Source organism: Mesoplodon bidens (genome assembly GCF_964165515.1).
Source record: "Mesoplodon bidens genome assembly, chromosome: 3".
NCBI lineage: Eukaryota > Metazoa > Chordata > Mammalia > Artiodactyla > Ziphiidae > Mesoplodon > Mesoplodon bidens.
In genome coordinates, this window is record NC_138178.1 from 166,961,795 (window position 1) to 166,984,014 (window position 22,220).

General features: G+C 45.5%; 1 protein-coding gene across 2 annotated transcripts in view; it reads left to right on the forward strand.

Annotated features, from left to right (window-relative positions):
- Positions 1 to 22,220, forward strand: part of SLC24A4 (solute carrier family 24 member 4) — a gene marked incomplete at both ends in the record, with an annotated part of 190,702 nt that overhangs the window by 160,441 nt on the left and 8,041 nt on the right. For both annotated transcript variants that reach the window (XM_081230323.1, XM_081230324.1), the window contains one exon: positions 19,031 to 19,197. In XM_081230323.1, coding sequence (XP_081086449.1) covers positions 19,031 to 19,197 — 167 coding nt within the window. The remainder of the gene's footprint in view (positions 1 to 19,030; positions 19,198 to 22,220) is intronic.

The following is a 22,220-nucleotide window of genomic DNA, read 5'->3' on the forward strand; positions in this document are numbered from 1 at the left end:
AGGGGCACCCAGCCCCAGCCTGGATCTGGTGCCCACCCGGTCTGATGCTGGATTTATATCGACACCGGGTGCAGTTATGCTGTTCCCACTCTGAGCCACAGAGGCTGGTAATCAGGCCTCCTGGGCCAGCTGTTGGTTGTGGGAGAGGAAAAGGAGAAGGAGCTCTTCCTCCCGTGGAAACTGTGGGCTGCGGCCCAGGCACTACCCTGCAGTGGCCGGCCGGTGACCCTGAGCCCCAGCCCAGCTGGGGAAAACCCTTAGTACAGGCTGTTTGTGGCTGATGTACAGTCTGAGACGTCCTCCTGCCATGTGGGCCACACCCTTGCCCTCCAGCTGGACTCCTCCTTCCCCCATAAGGGTAAAGAAATCACATGTTGTGTTCCGGGATGCTGGCACTTGTGTCCACCATTATTATAGTGACCACATCTAATTGGGGATTTGCTGTATGTCCGGCATGGAGTGAAAAATAGGGAATTCTTACACGGCTCTTATGGGGCTTCTGTGTGCCATGCCCTGCTCTAGAGCTTTACACGTATTTCCTCATTTAATCCTCACGACAACACGTGAGGTGGGGACGATGATCATCTCCACTGTATGGAGAAGGAAAGGGAAGCACAGAGAGGTTAAGTGACTTTCCCACAGTCACCCAGCTACTAAGTGGAGAGCAGGTTTCCAAACCGGACAGCCCAGACTGTGCACTTTCATTCAGTCCTCGCAGCTGCCTTGTGAGGGAGGCATTATCATTATCCCCATTTTACAGAGAGGGAAACTGAGGCTCGGAGAGGCTGTGGGACTTCCCAAGTCACACAGCCATCATGATGTGGGGAACCACCCTTCCACCCTGTGCCCCTTGAGCTAGGGATGCCATCCGAGCCAGTCTAGTCGGGAGTGGAAGCCCAGGCCCTGGGAGGTCCTTGAACAGTAACAGGAAGTAAAGCTTATTGAGTACTTCCAGTGAGCCACGCAGGGTGCTTCACACAGATGAACTCACTAAGTCCTCAGGACAACGCTGGAAGGTGGGTACTGTTATTACCCCCATTTCCCAAGTGAAGAAACTGAGACTCAGAGAGGTTTAGTTGCCCAAGACCACACAGGAGGAAGGGGCAGGGCCAGGACTTGCACACTGACTTTCTGACCCCAGATGTGCTTAAGGGACGGCACTGTAGCCCAACCAGGGGATTCTTTCAACACCTTCCTTTGGAGCCCGTGAGAAAGTGCTTGCCTCTGCCTGGGGTGTCTTCTAGCGGGTGCACAGGGGCCAAAGAACTTGAGTCTGTGTTGAGCAAACCGTGTTGAACTGAGTTGAATTATGGGCCTTTGGGACCTGGCATGCATTCTTCAGGCCTCGGATGGCACAACTAAACCTTTTCTTCCTTTAGCGGCATAAAACTCAGTGCAAGCCATCTGAAGGTTTCGGGAAGCTTCTAGGGCTTCTTCTCCCCACCGCAGCCCCATCTTCTACGTAGCATTGACAGAGCCGCGCTGACGGGGAAGAGAGAGGTCTGCTTAGTGTGTCTGAGCCCAGAAAGGGATACTGCAGAAATGGAGCTCTAGAAAACCCTGGGCCCTGTTCTTTCCTCTATGCCGCTCGGCACATCTGGGGACACAGTGGAGAAGCTGCTGGTGCCGTGGGCTCATGTACATGTGAAATTCCACACACGGTTCCCGTCTGCTCCAGGCCCCCAGAGACACACGGCACTTTATGGTGGAAATGATCTTGTTCTTGCCTCGGTCGCGGGGGCCACCAGAGAAATCGCACATTCGGTAGATTGTCCCCTAAGTCAAGGTCAGGATTTCAAAGAAGTGCCCTGGTCAGTCACTGTGGAGCGCTGAGGTGTCAGTTCACACCTAATTAGAACAGACACTGGCTGAGCACTGTTATTTTTTTATATAACAGCTTTATTGAAGTGTAATTTACTTACCCTAATGTTCATACCTTTGAAGTATACAGTTGAGTGGTTTTTAGTCTACTCACCAAGGTGTGTAACCATCGTCACCACAATCAGTTTTCTTTAGCACCCAAAAGGAGCCCCCTACCTATTAGCAGTTATTCTCCATCCTTCCCCCATCTCCTGGCAAATGCTACTACTCTACTTTGTCTCTTTGTATTCATCTATTCTGGACATTTTATATAAATGGAATCATCCAATAAGTGGCCTTTTGTGTCTGCCTTCTTAGCATGATGTTTTCAAGGTTCATCCACGTTGTGGCATGTGTCAGTCCTTCATTCCTTTTTAATGGCTGAATAATATTCCATTGTATGGATGTACCACATTTCCCCATTCATCAGTGGATGGACATTTGTATTATTTTCACTTTCTGATGATGAGTGGTTTATGAAAACAGCTACTAAAGCACAGTAGGGAAAGGGGGGGTTCTGTTTCTATTTTTTAATCTAAATGAAAGTGATTTTCCTCTGAATTCTCTGTGGTTAACAACAAATGGTCTCTGAATACTAGAGTTAAAAGGGATTTGGGGAATTTTAGACCTTCTTATATTCCAAAGCAGGAAACTGAGGGGAAGGGGCTTGCCCAAGAGGCAGTCTTGACCAGACAGAGCTAGACATCTGGACCACCTGCCCTAGAATGTGCTCTGTGATGACCCTGCAAGCCAGGCCAGTGCAGTGCAAGCTGGGAAGTGAAGGGGCCCAGGACCCACCATGCACCAGGCATGTGCTGGGGTCCTGAAGTCACACAAACTCCCTTTGAGATAGAAGAAGACCTTTTTTTTTTTTCCCATAAAGATATAGGGGTGTGTTATGGATCCCACGAGCAGGAAAACAGCTGGACTCACCCAGAGGCCGGACTCGGGACCTCCGTGAGTGTTGCGGCTCTTGTCTTCATTTCTCCACACCTGCCTGTCTCGTTCTGCTCTTTGACCGCAGACCGGCTTTTCTCAAATTCACTGTCAGTGCACATGGCAGATTGTGGCCTCCTACTGGCCCCAGACTGACTCCTGACAGGTCCTTCCTCCCTAACTTGGTTCACTGGTGTTGCATCTGAATTCCAGAGTCCCAAGAGAGAGAGAAAATGCTATAGTCCCAGAGGTCAGGGGTCCACCCCTGGTCAGAAGCCGTGCTCGCCAGCACGGCTTTGGTGGCCCCCGGGAGGGTGGGTTAGAGGGAAGAAGGGCTGAGCCCACATGCCTGCACCCCTTGTAAGTGTCTATGACAAGTGCCTCCAGCTTCGTCAGGACATGATGGATGGAACCCATCTCAGATGCAGGAGAAATTGATAGACATAGGTCCCTTATGCAGTGGTGGGAAGGACACTCCTGGCTGGGCACCAGCAGTGACTCCCACTGAACCGCTGCCACCACGCCAGGATTGGGGAGGTGGGGAGCTGGGATGCACCAAAATGTTCAAGAACTCACCTTTAGAACTGTGACCCAGGGACCACGAGGCCGCTGCCACAGCTGACCTCGAGTGCCCCAGCACCATGCAGGGGACACGGAGCTGCTGGTCCAGCCTGAGGGACCATCTCTGATTCCCACTCAGCTAGCACCTGGGCATGGACGTGCTGCTGCAGCAGGACTAACAGCCCCAGAGCCCTGCTTAACAGCGGTGCATCTAAAGCAGCAGAAAGGCAGCCCGGCCCCTCAACTCTGCTTTTCAAAGGGACCCAATTTGAGTCCAGAACTGTAGCTGCAAGGGAGTCTGGGAAACGCCTCTGCAGACGCAGTAGGAGGAGGTTGGCCTGGGGAATGCTGAGGACCCACTCAGCGTGTCCACCCCCGTGGGAGCTGCAGCGAAGCCTGGAGAGAAGCACTACAGCCAATCCTAGCTGATGACTTATGCCAGAGCAGCTCTAGCGAGGGACTCGTGTGGCTTCCAACCTCCTAGTGAAACAGCAGGGGGGACAGGGCCCTGACCTGTAGCTTGGCAGACACATCCTTCATGGAGCCCCAGCCCCGCACCATGCTTCACACCTTATATTTGGCGCTTAGATTCTGCACACAGCCCTGCTGGGTGGCTCGTGTGGTCCCCGTTTCCCGGGGGAGCAAACGGGGGCTCAGGAAGCTGCACACAGGTGAGTAGGGGGCCACGGGCAGGGCTGGTACCGCAGGTCTGCCTGACCCCCTAAGTGCCGTCCTCGGCCTGGTCCCAGTGTCGACTTTGGCCAAGAGGGCCCCCAAGCTGGAGCACCTGCTCTGGAATGCAGGGGGCAGCAGGAAGACAGGGGAGGGAGGCGGCCAGCTGCTGCGTCTGCGTGGTTTGTAAACGCCGGCAGCCCACAGCCCGGCCCTGGATGTTTGCCGGATGTTTAAAGCGAGCGTGCCTGCCAGCGCGAGGGGGACCAGCGAGCGTTCTTGACGTCGTTGGTGTTCCTGGGACCAGCGGCCTCTATTTCACCCTCCCCGGGGCCTCCAGATTCAGGGTGCGGCCTTCAGAGGCGGGACAATGAGCTCTGTACTTTTTGCCTTTTTGTAGTCTCCCCACAGATCCTTGGAGTGGGTGAGGCGGGGCAGTTATCACCTCACAGACGAGGACAAGGAAGCTCAGAGAGGTTGAGGGTCCACCTGCTGCCACACAGTTGACTGACAGAGGACGGGACAGCTCTCTTTGGCCCCAAGCCTTGGGATTCCTGAGGTGGAGTGCAAAGCTGGCCATAGCTTGGGATCTCGTTAGAATAAGGGAGTCGACGCACCGACCCCAGCTCTGGGACGCACTTACACCCAGTCCCAGAGCTGGACACGACAGGGGCTGTGGACACGTACGCGGAGCTGGGGTAAGGGTCCCTGGGAGCTGCACCAACCGAGGGAACTCTGGGCCCGGCTTCTCTGTTGACTGGAGGTCCTGGTCTGTTTGTCTGATCTGTCCCCCTCTCCTGTGTGGGAGGATGCTTCTTGGGGAAGCACGAACAGGGTTCCGGAGGCTGAACCGTGTTACCTGAGTGTGCAGTGTGAGGGGGAGACTGGGCCAGGGGCGCCTCCCTGGGGAAGGGCTCTCTCAGCCCCCACAGGCTCTCCAAGTCCCTGCCCTGAGCTGCCAGGGCGTCTCTCACCGGGCCTTTGGTCCCTGTGCGCTCAGCCCTGACTGTCCACATCTCCGTGTCAGCCGTCAGCAGGGCCTGCCTTGAAGCCTAAGGTTTCCTCTCACATCCTCCCTTTCAGTCTTTCCCTTCCTCCCCAACCTCAGCTTGGCAGCTCGGTTTGATTACAGCCCTGACTTGTCTGCTTCCCGTGGGGTCCCTCCTTGCCCCTCTAATGCCGTCAGGGTCAAAAGGCATCCTCCAGGACTCAGGACAGTGTAATTAAGAGGCTTTGGTTTTGGACTTCTGGGTCTGCCACTTCCTAGCTGTGTGACCTTGGGCTAGATGGCTTACTTCTCTGAACCTGTTTTAGTCTTCATAAAACTACCCAACCCAGTGCTTGAGTAGTAGATACTCAGTAAGTGGAAGTTAATTAACCATGAATATCAACAAAAGCTAAAATTGGGGCTTGCTCTGCACCAGGCGTTGTGCTAAATGTATCTCCCACGTGGGCTCCCTTTAGTCTCACAATAGCACTGAGAGGGAGACAGTGAGCGCAATGGAACTGTTGTTATCCCCATTTTGCAGGTTAGAAAACTGAGATACACAGAGGCTAAATATTTTTCCAAGGTCACCCAGGTAGAATATGCCAGAGCTGGTATTTGAAGCTGGCAGTCTAGCCACCATTAACCCTGGAGCTTCTGTGCCCCTCAAAGACCAATCAATTTAGTGGTAAGTCTAAATTTAAGGATAAAACAGAAGTAGATTAAAAGTAACTAAAAATTATTGATTCTTAAGTTCATTAACCCCTAAGGAATAAGAAAACTTTAATGATTCCCCTTCTTAAGAGGATTTTTCTGTTTTGATCACAGCCATGAGCTAAAAGTATAAGGCTCTGTGCTGATAGTAGACACCTCTGTCAGCCAGTGGGTAGTAAAAGGACTTCCACAGGCTTTGAAATCACAGGACTCAGAGGGCAGGCAAGCAGTATAGTACAGAGGACCCAGGATTTAAACTCTAAAGACCTGCATTCAAGTCCAGGTACCACCTCTCACTGTGTTAAGTCACTGAATTTCACCAAACCTTAGCTTACTTACCTGTGAAATGGGGAGATATGAAAAATAGAGTGTTGATATGGAAAATAGAGTATTTGTGAAAACCACCTCTGAGATGTGTGAGGCACAACACAAATGTTGAATAATGATGAGGGGTCTGTTCATTAATCCAGCCTTGACAATGCTCCACCTTCACCTGCATCCCCCTGCCTCCCCACAAGGGCCAGACTGGAGGCCATTGGCTGGGGAAGCGGGGTCTATTTGCGGCTCTGCCACTAATTTACTGTGAGATTTGGGCAGTTCATTAACCTTCATGCGTCTTGGTTTTCTTCTTTATAAACAGTTAAGCAAGTGAGATTTATCTCAGGAATGCAAGGCTGATTCAACACATGAAGAACAATTAATGTAACACACTCTATTTTTAGACTAAAGGGTGAAAACCACATGATTATCTCAACAGACACAAAAAAGCATCTGTCAAAATCCAACACTCTTTCTTGACTTAAAAAAAAAAAAACACTCAACAAACTAGGAATAGAAGCAGGCTTCCTCAATCTGATAAAGGGCATCTCCAAAAAAACCCAAAGCTAACGTCATACTTAATGGTGAAAGACCGAAGACTTTTCCCCCTAAGATCAGGAACAAGACAAAGATGTCACTCGTTCCTCTTCTATTAAACATTGCGCTAGAGGTTCTGTCCAGGGTAAATAGGCAAGGAAAAATAAAAGGCATCCAATTTGGAAAGGAAGAAGGAAGGAAGGAAGGAAGATGGCATGATCTTGTATATAGAAAATCCTAAGAAATCCACCCAAGAAACCCCACAACCCTATAAGAGTTAATAAACTTGCAGAATACAAGGTCAGTATACAAAATTCAGTTGTATTTCTATACATTAACAATCTGGAGATGAAATTAAAATTTCATTTACAATGTCATCAGAAACAAAACACTTAGGGATAAATTTAACAAAGGTAGAACAAGATTTGTACACTGAAAACTATAAAATATTATTGAAAGAAATTAAGGAAGATTAAATAAATGGAAAGACATCCTGAGTCTATGGGTTGGAAGACTTAAAATTTTTAAGATGGCAATAGTCCTCTAATTGATCTACAGATTCCGTGCAATCTTTATCAAAATCCAAGCTAGCTTTTTTTTGCAGAAATTGACAAGCTGATTCTAAAATTCATATGGAAATGCAGGGGACCCAGAATAGCCAAAACAATCTTGAACAAAGTTGAAGGACTTCCTGATTTCAAAACTTATTACGAAGATATAATAATCAAGACTGCCTGGTACTGGCATAAGATAGAAATATATATCAATGGAATAGAATTGAGAGTCCAGAAATACACCCATACATTTAAGGTCAGTAATTTTTAAGGTCAGTAATTCTTCATAAGGGTGCCAAGACAATTCAATGGGGGGAAAATAGTCTTTTCAACAAATGGTGCTAGGAAAACTAGATAGTCACATTTTTAAAAAAGAAGTTGGACACCTAATTCACACCATATACAAAAGTTAATATGAAACAGACTTAAATGTAGTAGCTCAATATATGAAACTCTTAGAAGAAAACATAAGAATACATATTTGTGACCTTGGATTAGACCATGGTTTCTTAAATATATCGAAAGCATACGTAGCCAAAAAATAAAATTTAAAAAAATACACTTCATCAAAATTAAAAACTTCTGTGACTTCTACGACACTATGAAGAAAGTGAAAAAACAACTCCTGGAATGGGAGAAAACATTTGTAAATTATATTTCTGATAAAGATCTAGTATCTAGAATATATACAGAACTCTTAGAACTCAACAATATAAATGGGCAAGGCATTTGAGTCGACAATTCCCCAAAGAAGATTTACAAGCAGCCAGTAAGTCCATGAAAGATGCTCAACGTTATAAGTCATCAGGGGAATGCACATCAAAACCATGCTGAGATACCACTAATCACTCACTAGAATGGCTATAGTAAAAGACAACCCTAAAGTGTTGGCAAGGATGTGGATATATTGGAACCCTCGTATACTGCTGGTGGGAATGTAAAGTGGTAAAGCCTCTTGGAAACCAGGCTAGCAGGTCCTCAGAGAGTTAAACATAGAGTTACTATATGGTGCATCAATTCTACTCCTGGTTATATACTCAAGAGAAATGAAAACATATGTCCACACAAAAACTTGTACACGCATGTTCATAGCAGCATTATTCATAGTAGCTAAAAAGTAGAAATAATCCAAATATCCAGGTGATGAACAGATTAAACAAAATATAGTATATTCATATAATGGAATATTATTTGGCCATAAAAGAGAATGAGATACTTCTTCATGCTACATCATTAATGAACTTTGAAAACATTATGCTAAGTGAAAGAAGGCAGACACAAAAGGCCGCATGTTGATTCCATGTATATAGAATGTCCAGCATAGGCAAACTACAGTGATTGCCAGAGCTTGAGGGGAGGGGGAATGGGGAATACTGCTAAAAGGGAGGGGGTTTCTTTTCAGGGTCCTGAAAATCATCTGGAATTATGTAGTGATGGTTACACAGCTTTCTAATATACCAAAACCCACCTAATTGTATACTTTAAAAGGGGTGAATTTTATGATATTTTAATTATCTCAGTTTTTAAATGGAGTTAATCTAGAATGGTGGTTCTCAAAGGGGCGAGACAAGCAGCATCAGCATCTTAATTATCTCAGTTTTTATTTATTTTTTTAAATTAATTTATTTTTGGCTGCATTGGGTCTTCGTTGCTGCACGCGGGCTTTCTCTAGTTGCGGCGAGCGGGGGCTACTCTTCATTGCGGTGCGCGGGCTTCTCACTGCAGTGGCTTCTCGTTGCAGAGCACAGGCTCTAGGCACACGCGCTTCAGTAGTTGTGGCTCACGGGCTTCAGTAGTTGTGGCACACGGGCTTAGTTGCTCCACGGCAGGTGGGATCTTCCCGGACCAGGGCTTGAACCTGTGTCCCCTGCATTGGCAGACGGATTCTTAACCACTGTGCCACCAGGAAAGCCCTGTCTCAGTTTTTAAATGGAGTTAATCTAGAATGGTGGTTCTCCAAGGGGCGAGACAAGCAGCATCAGCAGCATCTGGGAACTTGTTAACAAATGCAAATTCTTGACACCCCCCCGCCCCCACCCCAGCCCAGTTCCAGAGCTGCCAAATCATTAGCTCCAGGGGATTCTGAGTTTTACTCAAGCTCGAGAACACTAGTCTTGGACCTATGCTGTCTAGATCATGTACACACTCCTAGTTCCAGGGTCCATGAATATCTACATCATCTGGTGACACACACATCCCCACGTACTGCAGGTTAACCACTCTAGGTAGTTAACTATCCAAATTATTTTGTTTGAAGTTTTTCATTAGCAACTGCATCTGTTCTTATTTTTTTCCCTCCAGTATGATTAGCCATCTGTTTTGTTAGAGTTCATTTTAAAGATTTCTTTCACATAATTAAATTGTAATTTCCTACTTCAAGAAAGAAATCTGAGAGTGGAAGAAACACCAGCAGCCCTTCTTGCATGCTTGCATTTGCACATCAGTTGGCGTCCACCGGGAGCATCTCTCAGATGTCCCTGACATTGCACTTGAAGGGATGGCAGTTGGAAGGGGGGCTGGAGGGGCTCCTGGAGGTGTCAGAGGAGTGTCCCTCAGGATAGACACTGTCCTGTAGCCCCCCGAGCTCTATCACTTCCCCCCTTAATTAGTCCAGACTCTTAATGTTAGAGAAATCCAACTCAGTCTGGTTTAAGCCAAAGGGCCCGTAGTGGCAGATTCACTGAGAGAATCTACCTTCAGGCAAGCTCAACACAGGGCTCAGATGGTTACAGGACCCTGGGACGTCTCTCAGCAAGGTTTTCCCTGTATTGGCTTCATCCTCTGGCAGCTTGCCAAGATGACCACCAGCCGTCTAGGCTTACCTCCCATCGGATTAACCAGTGCACAAGTGGTGCCTCTGGCTAAGTTAAGGATCGCATTCGGCTGCGTGTAACAGAAAATTCGTGTGACAAAGCCTTCACCTCAAAGGATTTATTTTTATCACATAAGAAGTCCTGAGATGAGGGAGTCTTGTAGCTCTGTCATACCATTGGTGTCCCATTTCTGTTCTTCCATCCTTAGCAGGTGACTTTTGTCTTCAAGGTTGCCAAGTGGCTCCTGTGGCTTGTATGTTCACATTCCAGGCAGGAACAAGGAGGGAGGACGCAGGGCAGGAGACACGTGTCACTAAGCCTGTCTCTTCTTATCAGGAAGATAGTCACCTTCCTGGAAACCCTACCACGTAGACATCTTACATCTCATTGTCCAGAACTGTCCATGGCCACTCCTACCTGCCAGGAAGCCTAGGAAATTAAGGTTTTTAGCTAGGAACCTACTGTCCAAAGCAAAATAGGGTTCTGTTAGTAAGGAGGAAGGGATAATGGATATTACAGACAGTGATTCCCAGCAGAATCCACTCATGGGTCTCTAAATGGGTTGTCCATCCAACCCCAAACCCATGTAAACCACTCAATGGCAAGGGTTGTTGATTTGTCCACTGGTGGATTCTCAGTACCTAGAACAGTGCCTAGCGCCCATAATGAACACACTGAGTATTTATGGAATGCATGATTAGCCAAGCTGGACTCAACACACCCACCCATAGAGCTAGGAAGTAGAGTCAGCCCTCCAAACCACATGGCTGATGTGGAATGGAGGGTTGGTTCCCTAAAGGAACATTAGCATGCTGTTACCAGGAGCGGGGCATGGATGCTAGGCAGATAAGAACAACGGATGCCTTGCACAACCCAGCATTGCTCGGGCTAGCCAATTCTTAGAGATAACAAACTACCCATCCAGAAGTACACTTTTCATATGCAGACTACCACGTCTGGAGCTCAGTACTCTGAATCGCTGGCCTCTGTCTGGCTCTCGCACTCCAGGAGGTACTAGTCCTTTGCCCCGATCACTGCAGGGTCAGTACCAGACGACTGGAGACAGCCCCTGTCCCCCAGAGCCCACTGAAACTGTTCAAATCAGCCAGTCCTAGGCCCGCTCACCCTGCCTTGCATTTGCTTGTGGAAACCACAATAATCATTTCGGTGTCTGGTGTCTTACGGTGCCTCATTAAACAATGGAGATGCTGAAGACAGGTGGAAGGTGTGGGTGGGGTGGGGTGGGGCACAGCATGATCACTGTGAAAGTTTTCCACACTTGGACCATGACGCACAGTAATAAATATCTTACACACGCACACAGGTATCTACAAAAAGGAAACAAGTCTTCAGAATAGTATTTAACTCGTTTACCGTAACTCTAATACTTTTTTTTTTTTTTCCTTTTCAAGGAAATGCTAGTTGCCACCCACTTAATTGATTTCACAGTCCGCTAATGGGTCTCATCTAACAGCTGGAAAACACAGCCATAGAGCAGGTCTGGTGGAGCATTGTTTCTTAGGAAGCAGTGGTGGGCCATGAGGCTTGCCAGCTGGGTGGGACCATTTCAGGGCAGATGTCCAAACCAGATTCAAAACCCATGCTAGACAAACAGACAAACATTAGCTTCATTTTGGTGTCTGTGAAAATAAATTACCCTTCTGCTGTGGCATTTGTATATATCTGCAAAGGCGCTCCTGAGCATGTAAGTGTCCAGGGTTACAGTTCCTCAAAGTGGATTTTTCCTTTACATACAGTGTTTTAGGTCAATTCTGGAGATGCCTTAGTCCTTCCCTGGCGGCCTGGATGAATTGGGATGTGGGCTGAAATTTTGGACAGACTAATCAGGTAGGAAAACTTTCTGCTGTTTGTGCAAGGATTACAAGGTGCAGAAAGGTATATGTAGAGGAAGATCTGGGAAGACAGCTGTTTCTCTAGAGGTAGCATCTAGGATGAATACATGAATGGATTTGCTGATTTCTAGCTAACCATATTCTCCTGATTCGTTATTATAAACAGGCTGGGTTTTTTTTTTTTTCTTAGCAAATATGTTTTTAGTGACTTAGAAAGATTCAAGCACAGATTTACAGAGCTAAAACTACTATTGCCAGCCTACTTTGCAATTTCTTTTATTTTTATTGAGCTATAATTTATAAACCATAAAATTCATACTAATAAAGTATACAATTCAGTGTTTTTCAGTATGTTCACAAAGTTGTGCAACATCAGTCAGCACCATATAATTTCAGAAAATTTTCATTACCCCGAAAAGAAACTTCATACCCCTGAGCAATCACTCCCCACCATTCTCCACCTCCCCCATCCCCTGGCAACCACCAGTCTACTTTCTGTCTCTATGGATTTGCCTAGTCTAGACATTTCATATAAATGGAATCCTATAATATGTGACCTTTTGTGTCTGGCTTCTTTCATTTTGCACAGTGTTTTCTAGGTTCATCCATGTAGCATGTATCAATACTTCATTCCTTTATATGAGTGAAAATTCCATTGTATTTATATACTACATTTTGTTTATCCATTTATAAGTTGATGGATATTTAGGTTGTTTCCACTTTGGGGCTATTATGAATAATGCTGCTACGAACATTTGAGTACAGGTTTTTGTGGGACATATTGAGGAATTGCCAAACTATCTTCCAAGAGGCTGGACCATTTTACATTTCCACCAGCAGGGTATAAGGGTGCCTATTCTCCCACATCTTCATCAATACTTGTTATTATTTATCTTTTTTATTATCGTTATAATTGTGGGTCTGAAGTAGTTTTGACTTGCATTTTCCTAATGACTAAAGATGATGAGCAACTTTTCACATGCTCATTGGCCATTTGTATATTTTCTTTGGAGAACTGTCTATTCAAATCCTTTGCCCATTTTTATTTTTATTTTTATTTTTTAACATTTTTTTTTTTTTTGGCTGCACCATGAGGCTTGCAGGATCTTAGTTCCCCAACCAGGGATCGAACCTGGGCCCCTGACAGTGAAAGCGCCGAGTCCTGACCACTGGACCACCAGGGAGTTCCCCCTTTGCCCAGTTTTAAAATTGGGATTTTTTTTTTATTTGTTATTAGTTCTTTATATATTCTTTTTTTTTTTTAATTTTATTTATTTATTTATTTATTTTTGGCTGTGTTGGGTCTTCGTTGCTGCGTGCGGGCTTTCTCTAGTTGCGGCGAGCAGGGGCTACTCTTCGTTGTGGTGCACGGGCTTTTCACTGCAGTGTCTTCTCTTGTTGCAGAGCACGGGCTCTAGGCGCATGGGCTTCAGTAGTTGTGGCACGTGGGCTCAGTAGTTGTGGCTCGTGGGTTCTAGAGCGCAGGCTCAGTAGCTGTGGCACACAGTCTTAGTTGCTCCGTGGCATGTGGGATCTTCCCGGACCAGGGCTCGAACCCGTGTCCCCTGCATTGGCAGGCGGATTCTTAACCACTGCGCCACCAGGGAAGTCCTCTTTATATATTCTGAACACTAGATATTTTGAGTTAATTTTTGTATATGGTATGAGGTAGGGGTCCAATTTCATTCTTTTGCATATCTGTATACAGTTGTCCCAACACAATTTGCTAAAAAAATTACTATTTCCCTATTGACTTGTTTTGACACTGTTGTTAAATATCAATTCACCTTAAATGTATGGGTTTATTTCTGGACTGTACATTCTGTTTCATTGTTCTATATATCCTTAGGCCAGTAGCACATGCTCTTGATTACTGTAGCTTTGTAAGTAAGTTTTAAATTCAGAGCATGTAAGTTTTCCAACTTCATTATTTTTTCAAGATTGGTTTGGCTATTCTGGGTCTCTTGCATTACCATACGAATAATTAGAATTAGCTCATCAGTTTCTGCAAAAATGTTAGCTGGGATTTTAGTAGGGATTGCATTGAATCTGTAGATCAGTTTGGGGAGTATTTCCATCCTAACAATATTAAGTCTTTTAATCCATGCACAAGATGTCTTTCCATTTATTTATGTCTTCTTTAATTTCCTTCAACAATGTTTGTTAGTTTTCAGCATACTAATCTTCTGTTGTATTTATTCCTATGTATTCTATGTATTTTTTTTCTTTTTGATGCTATTGTAAATGGAAATTGTTTTCTTAATTTCATGTTTTTGATGTTCATTGTTAGTATATAGAAATACAACTGAATTTTGCATATTGATCTTGTATCTTGCAGCTTGGCTGAATTTGTTTCTTAGTTCTAACAGTTTGTGTGTGTGTGTGTGTGTGTGTGTGTGTGTGTGTATTCCTTAGAATGTTCTCTATACAAGATCGTACCATCTACAAATAGGGATAGTTTTATGTCTTCCTTTACAATCTGAATGACTTTTACTTATTTTCCTTGTCTACTGTTCCTGGCTCAAACCTCCAAAACAATGTTGAATAGAAATGATAAGAGCAGTTATCCTCACCTTGTTGAAGGCTTTCAGCCTTTCACCATTACGTATGATGTTAGCTGTGGGGTTCTTATAGATGCCTTTTATCAGGCTAAGGAAATTTTCTATTCCTAGTTTGTTAAGGGTGTTGGATTTTGTCAAATGACTTTTTTGCCTCAATTGAGATGATCGTGCCATTTTGTCCTTTATTCTATTAAGTGGTGTATTGCATTGATTGAATTTCATATGTCAAACCAACCTTACATTCCTGGGATAAATCCCCCTTGGTCATGGTGTATAATCCTTTTTATGTGTTGCTGGATTCAGTTTGCCAGAATTTTGTTAAGGATTTTTGCATTCGTATTCATAAGGAATATTGGTCTGTAGTGTTGTTTTCTCTTGATGTCTGGGTTTGGTATCAGGGTATTACTGGCTTCATAGAGCAAATCAGGAAATGTTCTCTCCTTCTTTATCTTTTGGAAGAGTTTTATGAAGGACTCATGCTAATTATTCTTTAAACATTCGGTGGAAATACCCATGAAACCATCTGGTTCTGGCTTTACTTTAAAGGAAGCTTTTCTGATTACTGTTTCAGTCTCTTGTTATATGTCTATTCAGATTTTCTATTTCTTTTTGAGTCACTTTTGGTAGTTTCTGTCTTTGTGGGGGTTTTTTCTGTTTCACCTAGGTTATCTAATTTGTTGGCACACTGTTGTTCATAGTATTCCTTAATAATTCTTTTTATTTCTGTAAGGTCCTTAGTGGAGTCCCTCTTTCATTCCTGATGTTAGTAATCTGAGTCTTCTCACTTTTTTTCTTGGTCAGTCTAGCTAAAGGTTTGTCAATTTTGTTGATCTTTTTAAGAACCAACTTTTAGTTTACTTGATTCTGGGTTTTGTTTTGTTTTTCTATTTCACTTACTTCTACTTCAATCTTGATTATTTTCTTTCTACTTTTTTTGAACTTAATTGGCTCTTTTTGTTTCTTAGGGTAGAAAGTTAGGTCATTGATTTAAGTTCTTTCCTCCTTTTTCATATAGGAATTTACAACTGTAAATTTCTCTCTAAGCACTGCTTTCACTGCATTCCGTAAGTTTTGGTATGTTATGTTTTCATTTTCATTCATCTCAAAGTATTTTCTAATTTCCCTTGTGATTTCCTCTTTGACCCATTGGTTGTTTAGGAATGTGTTATTTAATATCTACATATTTGTAAATCTTCCAGTTTTCCTTCTGTTACTGCTTTCTAATTTCTTTCCAACGTGGAATGGTTGTAGAATATACTTTGCATGATTGAAATCCTTTTAGATTTATTGGTTCTCATTTTATGACCTAACATATTGTCTATCCTGTAGAATGTTCCATGTGAACTTGAAAAGAAGGTATATTCATAAACAAATAAAGCAAGAGCAGAAAACAAATAAAGCAAGAAGGGCTTCCCTGGTGGCGCAGTGGTTGAGAATCCGCCTGCCAATGCAGGGGACATGGGTTCATGCCCCAGTCTGGGAAGATCCCACATGCCGCGGAGCGGCTGGGCCCTGAGCCCAGCCCTGGGCCCTGAGGCCGCTGAGCCTGCGCGTCCGGAGCCTGTGCTCCGCAACGGGAGAGGCCACAACAGTGAGAGGCCCGCGTACCGCAAAAAAACAATAATAATAATAAATAAATAAATAAATAAATAAATAAAGCAAGAAAAGAAGGTGTATTCTTCTTGAATGTATATATTAATGTTTTTCATCAGATTTGGAAAGTTTTTGAGCCTGAGTTCTTCAAGTATTCTTCCTGCCCCGTTTTCTCTCTCCTCTCTTTCTGATCCTCCCATTATGCATATGTTGGCATGTTGGATGGTGTGCCACAGGTCTTTGAGGCACAGTTCATTTTTATTTACTCTTTTTCGGTTCCTGATACTAGGTAATCTCAGTTCACCTATCTCCAAGGTCACTGATGTTTTTCTTCTTCCTTTTCAGATTTGCTATTGAGCCCCTCTAGTAAAATATTCATTTTAGTTATTTCACTTCTTAATTCCAGAATTTCTGTCAGCTCTTTTATATAAGTTTTACTTCTTTATTAATATTCTCTGATGAGAAATCATTCTCATACTTGCCTTTTGTTTTTGAGACATTTTTAAAACTTCTTTGTGCATATTTTAAAATAGCTGATTTAAAGACTTTGTCCAGTAAATCCAATATCTGGAATTCCTCAGACATGGTTTCTAGTAACTGCTTGTTTTCCATGTATAAGCCATACATTCTTGTTTCTGTGCATGTCTCTTAATTTTTGTTGTTGAAACTAGACATTTAAAATAATATATTTATTAATCTTTTCCTCCCTTTATGAATTGTTAAATAAAAATACCAATGAAAAACTTAAAAATAAATAAATAAAATAATATAATGTGGAAGAAGAAGAAGAAGAAATCACATCCTTCCCCTTTCCCAGGACTATTTGTTGCTTTATTGTTGTTGTTGCTTGTCTGGTGACTTTTCTAATTCTGTAAAATCTATATTCTTTGTTGCCTGACCACTGAAATATCTGTGAGGTTAGCCTAAGGTCATCTAATGATTGCGCAGAGATTTCTTTAGATGCCTGGGTCGAAACAAGTCTCCCAGTCTTTGCTGATGGGCTCTGTGTGTGTGTTTGGGGGCACACCTTTAACACCCAGGCAGGCAGTTTACAACTCCACCTTGGCCTTTACTTCTTGTTTTCTCAGAGTCGCAGTGGTAGGCAGAAGTGAAAGCTTAGGACGTTCTCAAGTCTTTCCTGAGCCTGAAAATAACCCTGGGAACAGCCCTATGCATGCTCATGGACTTTCAGATTCCCAGAACTATGTGGGAACTTTTCCAGGCCCTCTATGGATATCTCATTACCAGCTTTTCCTTTTAAGCTTTTTCATTAACCTATTGTTTGTCCATCTGTTGTCCACCACCTCAGGCTGCACAGTTTTCCACAAGTGCCCCTGACTGTTTTCAACAAATGCCCTCAAGGAAAAGGCTCTTCATACTGGGTGAGCTCTGATTCAGGTAAAATAAAGACAGCCTTGAAAGTGGGGTCTTCCAGGAAACCAGCAGACAGGTCAGATAATGCCAGTCCTTTGAGAATGGACTTGGAAGGAGCTCTAATCCTGTCCTACCCTTTCTGGTGGATGCCAGGCTACTGGTTTTTCAAAGCTACTCCAAAGCTGATGAAAGGGAATGAAAACAGGGCAAGTTAAAATTCTATATAAAGTTCACTGTTCTTACTAATACCCAGCCAATTTTCTTAAATAAATACTGCCTGGATTGCCACAAGGCTTTGGTTAATTTCCAGAGTCCTAAAACAACTTGAGGGACTTTCCTGGTGGCTCAGTGGTTAAGAATCCGCCTGCCAATGCAGGGGACACGGGTTCGAGCCCTGGTCCAGGAAGACCCCGCTTGCTGCGGAGCAACTAAGCCCGTGTGCCGCAACTACTGAGCCTGCGCTCTAGAGCCCGTGAGCCACAACTACTGAAGCCCGCGTGCCACAACTACTGAAGCCCATGCGCCACAACTACTGAGCTTGCGCTCTAGAGCCCACGAGCCACAACTACTGAGTCCACGTGCCACACCTACTGAAGCCCACGCGCCTAGAGCCCATGCTCTGCAACAAGAGAAGCCACTGCAATGAGAAGCCCGTGCACCGCAATGAAGAGTAGCCCCCGCTCACTGCAAATAGAGAAAGCCCATGCGCAGCAACAAAGACCCAATGCAGCCAAGAATAAATAAAATAAATAAATTTTAAAATAAATAAATAAAATGAAACAAGTTGACTGACCATTTTTGCTAGTGTTCTCATTGCTTTTATGGAGGAGAGAATTTTCAGAGGTCCTTCCTCCACCATTTCATTGGCATCACCCACAGCCTATTTTGAGCTTGCATGTGCTCAAAATACCCAGTGGCTTATTAAGGACACTACGCTTGCACTCAGTGGCTTTTGAGGCCACTTCTCCTCTGTTGAATTGTTTGTGGATTCCCTTGGTAGGGGCCAGCAGGGTCATGCCTGCCAGCAGGATACCACATTTTAGTCTTGCCTCTGCCACTGGCTATGTGACCTTGGAGCAAAGGAGCTGAGAGTTCCAGAGCACCTGCTGTGCCAGGCTCTTTGCGCTGGCTGTTTTATGTGCATTGTATCATGTCATTTTTGCAAGAACCAAGAAAGAGATAATGTTCCCATTTAACAGGTGAAGAAACTACTAAGATGCAAAATGCTTAGCACTATGCCTGCTACACAAAGCAACTATTCCCTGCATCAACTATTGTGCTGTTGTTACTTACAGCTGTTATTGTCAGAGGAGGAAGTGGAGTTGAAAGGATTGCTCAAGGTCATTTGAATTCCAGCCCAGGTCTGACTCCGAAGCCTAGCCGTGTATTCCGCATCCCCATTCCAGCTGCCCTGTGCAAATCTGTTTCAGCTCTGGGTCTCACTTTCCTCATCTTGTCAAATAAAGGATTTGGACTGACAGAGGTTATTCAATCAACAAACACTTAACTGTCTTGCTAAGATCGCTTCCAGGTTGACAGTATGAAGGTGTGTGGTTCTGTGAAGCCGTTGCTAGGAGTCACATTCGTAGCATTCTCTTGTTTGGCTTGAAAAAATAAACCAACGGGTAGACTGGCGGGTGTGTAACCCAGTGTGTGTTTCTCTCCTCTTCCCTTCTGGCTCTGCCCCAACCCTCTGCAGAGGCAAGAGGGGACAAAGCCAAGTGGGTGTTGACCTGGCCACTCATCTTCCTCCTGTGCGTCACCATCCCCAACTGCAGCAAGCCCCGCTGGGAGAAGTTCTTCATGCTCACCTTCATCCTTGCCACACTGTGGATCGCTGTCTTCTCCTACCTGATGGTGTGGCTGGTGAGTGGCAGAAGTGGGGGTGGACCGTACGGACAGCTCCTGCCTGGCACCTGCCGGCGGTGGGAGAGTTGGTGTCAAGAGCACGCTCAGACGCCGCTGTGCCACCTTCGGCAAGTCGCCCACCTTAACAGACCTTGGCTTATTTCTCAGTAGGAAGGGGTTTCAGCAGAAGTGCGTGGTGCTGTGCTGTGCATCAGAGATACCCAGATGGACACAGCATGGTCCGTGGTGGCCATAGGAGGCAGACGAACCTTCACACGAACAGCCTGGGACACGCCGCCCTGGTGTGATGGAAGAGGAACATGGGGGTGGTGGGGAGTCTCTGTAAGAAGCTCTGGAGGGCTAATCACTAGGCTCCCTTCCTTTTCAGTATCCAAAGGGGAATGTGATGGAGACTGGAGTCAATGGGAGACAAACACAAGGCAGCCCTTTCCATGCCCCCTGCCAAGGGATGCTCCTCTCCCCTTTCTCTGTCCAGGCACAGATACAAACTTTACGTAGACTCTTCTAGTCCTTATAGCAACCCGATGGGGCAAGCCGTTTTATTATGCCAGTTTTACAGATGAGCAAACTCAGGCCTAGAGACTCAGTCATTTGCCCAATTAGTTACACAATTAGCAACTATTGCACAATGAGTCGCATAGCTAGTAAGTTCTAGAGTTGGGGTTAGAACCCAGATATTGGTCTCCGGAGTCCAGGATCTCAACCACTCTCCTGAACGGCCTCTCAGTTTGTTACTGGAATCTTCAGGTGCCATTTGGACTAAAGATTTTCAGGGAGAGAGGCTTTGGCGTAGCTGGTCTGGCCACACGTGACCGCTCCCTGTAAAAACCTTTCGCTGGCTGGGCAGGGCCAAGCAGGAACCCCTTCCGCCTTGCTCTGCATCACCCTGTGGGGTCCCTCCTCTTTCCCTCCCCTCACCAGGGGAGCCCAGGAACAAGGAGAGAAATAGGTACAGGACCTCTGCCTTTCTATTGGGAAGCACACCTGTCAGCCACTCATGCCTCAGTGGTATATGCATGCGGCCACTTCACTCTCGTCCTAACACCTGATGTCCCCTCACACCAAGCACACAGGGCAAGGTTGTCTTGCTTTCAGAGACACAGGGGCCCCCTTGCCCTTAACCCCAGGGAAGCAGTTTGGTGGGGAAAGAAGAGCCGTGGGGTCACATGGGAATGGATGTGAATCCTGGTTCTCCCCCTGTGAGCCGTGAAACCTGGGTAGGTGACTCAGCTTCCATGAGCCATGGTCGCCCCCTCTACGAAATGGACTGGTTATTGGGAGAATGAAAGGTCTCTGTTCAGGCATCAGGTCTGAGCTTGCAGAACAGCAAATTGATCATAACTGTAAATATCAGCCATATTCACCATGAGATGCAGCCAACACTGCTTCCACGCTTGTTCAGATAGAGGTTTAAATCCCCTTAGATGCTGGCGTGTGTGCGTGCGTGTGCGCATGTGTGTATGTGTGCACGTGTGTGCACGTGTGTGTGCGCGTGCATGTGCTCGTGCGTGTGTGTTTAGGAAGAAGAGTTGGAAATAGCTACTATCCAAACCCCCCAGAAAAGGATGGCAATCAGACATAATGAAAACTGGCCTCAAAATGAACTGAATTTGCAAACTTAAATTTTTCTGAATAGGGTTAAAGGTCAGCCCCTCTTTACATTTGATAAAAGGGTCCAGCGATTTCTCTTACTAAAGTGCATTCCCCACACGACATTGCTAGTGAAAAAAGTATTTCATGACATTTGAGTGGGTGTGAGAATTAGGGAAGATCAAATTAATGAATGTTTGAAATCTGTTTCTTCTCTAATTAATGAAAACAACAGTCTTAGGAAATCGGTTCCACTCATTAGCAGTGAGGTGGGACATTTAATAACACTCCCATCCCCCCAACCTGGACTTACAAACCCCACTCTCACTTCTTAAAGCAGACTCTTGGCAGTGGCTTGGTGGGAGGTACAGGAACCACCTTGCTGGGGCACTCTTACCTGCGGTTTTGAACTTCAGCTAGCCTCAGTTTGAGGTGATTGAATGGCCTCCACAGTAGAAAATGGTAAAGACAACAGTACCACACTAGCCTGATTTCTACTGAAGAAAGATGTGCCTGCCTGGGGGCCATGCTCTTACTTTCCTCATGTCCTGATGGGGGCGCCAGGGAGCAGTGATGTCTCACCCGCCCACACCCTTCCCCAGCCACCCTTCACATCTCTCACCCCCAACACTTTGCGGAAAACCATTCTTGAGTGTCAGTGTCCAAAGGGGGAGACCTCCAAAATGGGTCATCCTGTCCAGCACCTTTGCCCAGCTGGGGAGGTGAAAACCAAAGAGGAGGCGTGACTTCTACAAGGTCAGGCAGAGGGTCAGCCCAGCTCTGGACTCGCCTCTGCTTCCCTTTCTGAAGCCCAAGCATCAGGAGGGCTCAGAGAGCCCAGGGCTGGAGTCCAAGGCAAAGCCACACTCACGTAGCATCTCTGGTCCTGAACACTTGGAGAGTGTGTGCGCACACACAAAACCTTCCTTCTGTCCTTTCAGCTTCCGGCTTCTTAGCCATGTAGTTCAGTCATTTAAGAAAAAACAAAAAAAGGAAGCATCCCCAGTATTGCCAGATAACCCAATCTCCTATACTTATGACATCTGGCATCACCCATTGAAAACATGTCAAGCACAGCCCGGCCAGTCTTGTGGAGACCTCCTTCGTGGCCAGCATGGGTTAAGCATTGATGGATCGATCAGCTGTGTGGTTTTGGTGTCCTCAGTGTCTCTCTTCTTTCACAGCCCAGGGCAGTCCAGTCCGTGTGTTCTCTGCTCCGCACCTGGTGATGCTGAGCTGAGCACTACGGTTTGAGGGTAGAGCATCTTCAAACCCATCTGCAAAGCTTTGTCCTAGGAGGGGTATCATTTTCGTCGATGAGCTCCGACTACATTCCAGGGCTGAACTTTGCCCTTAGAAAGCACACGTCTGGTCTGATCACCCTAATTTTCTCTGCCCCCATAGAATGCGAGACGAGTGATAGAAAGAGA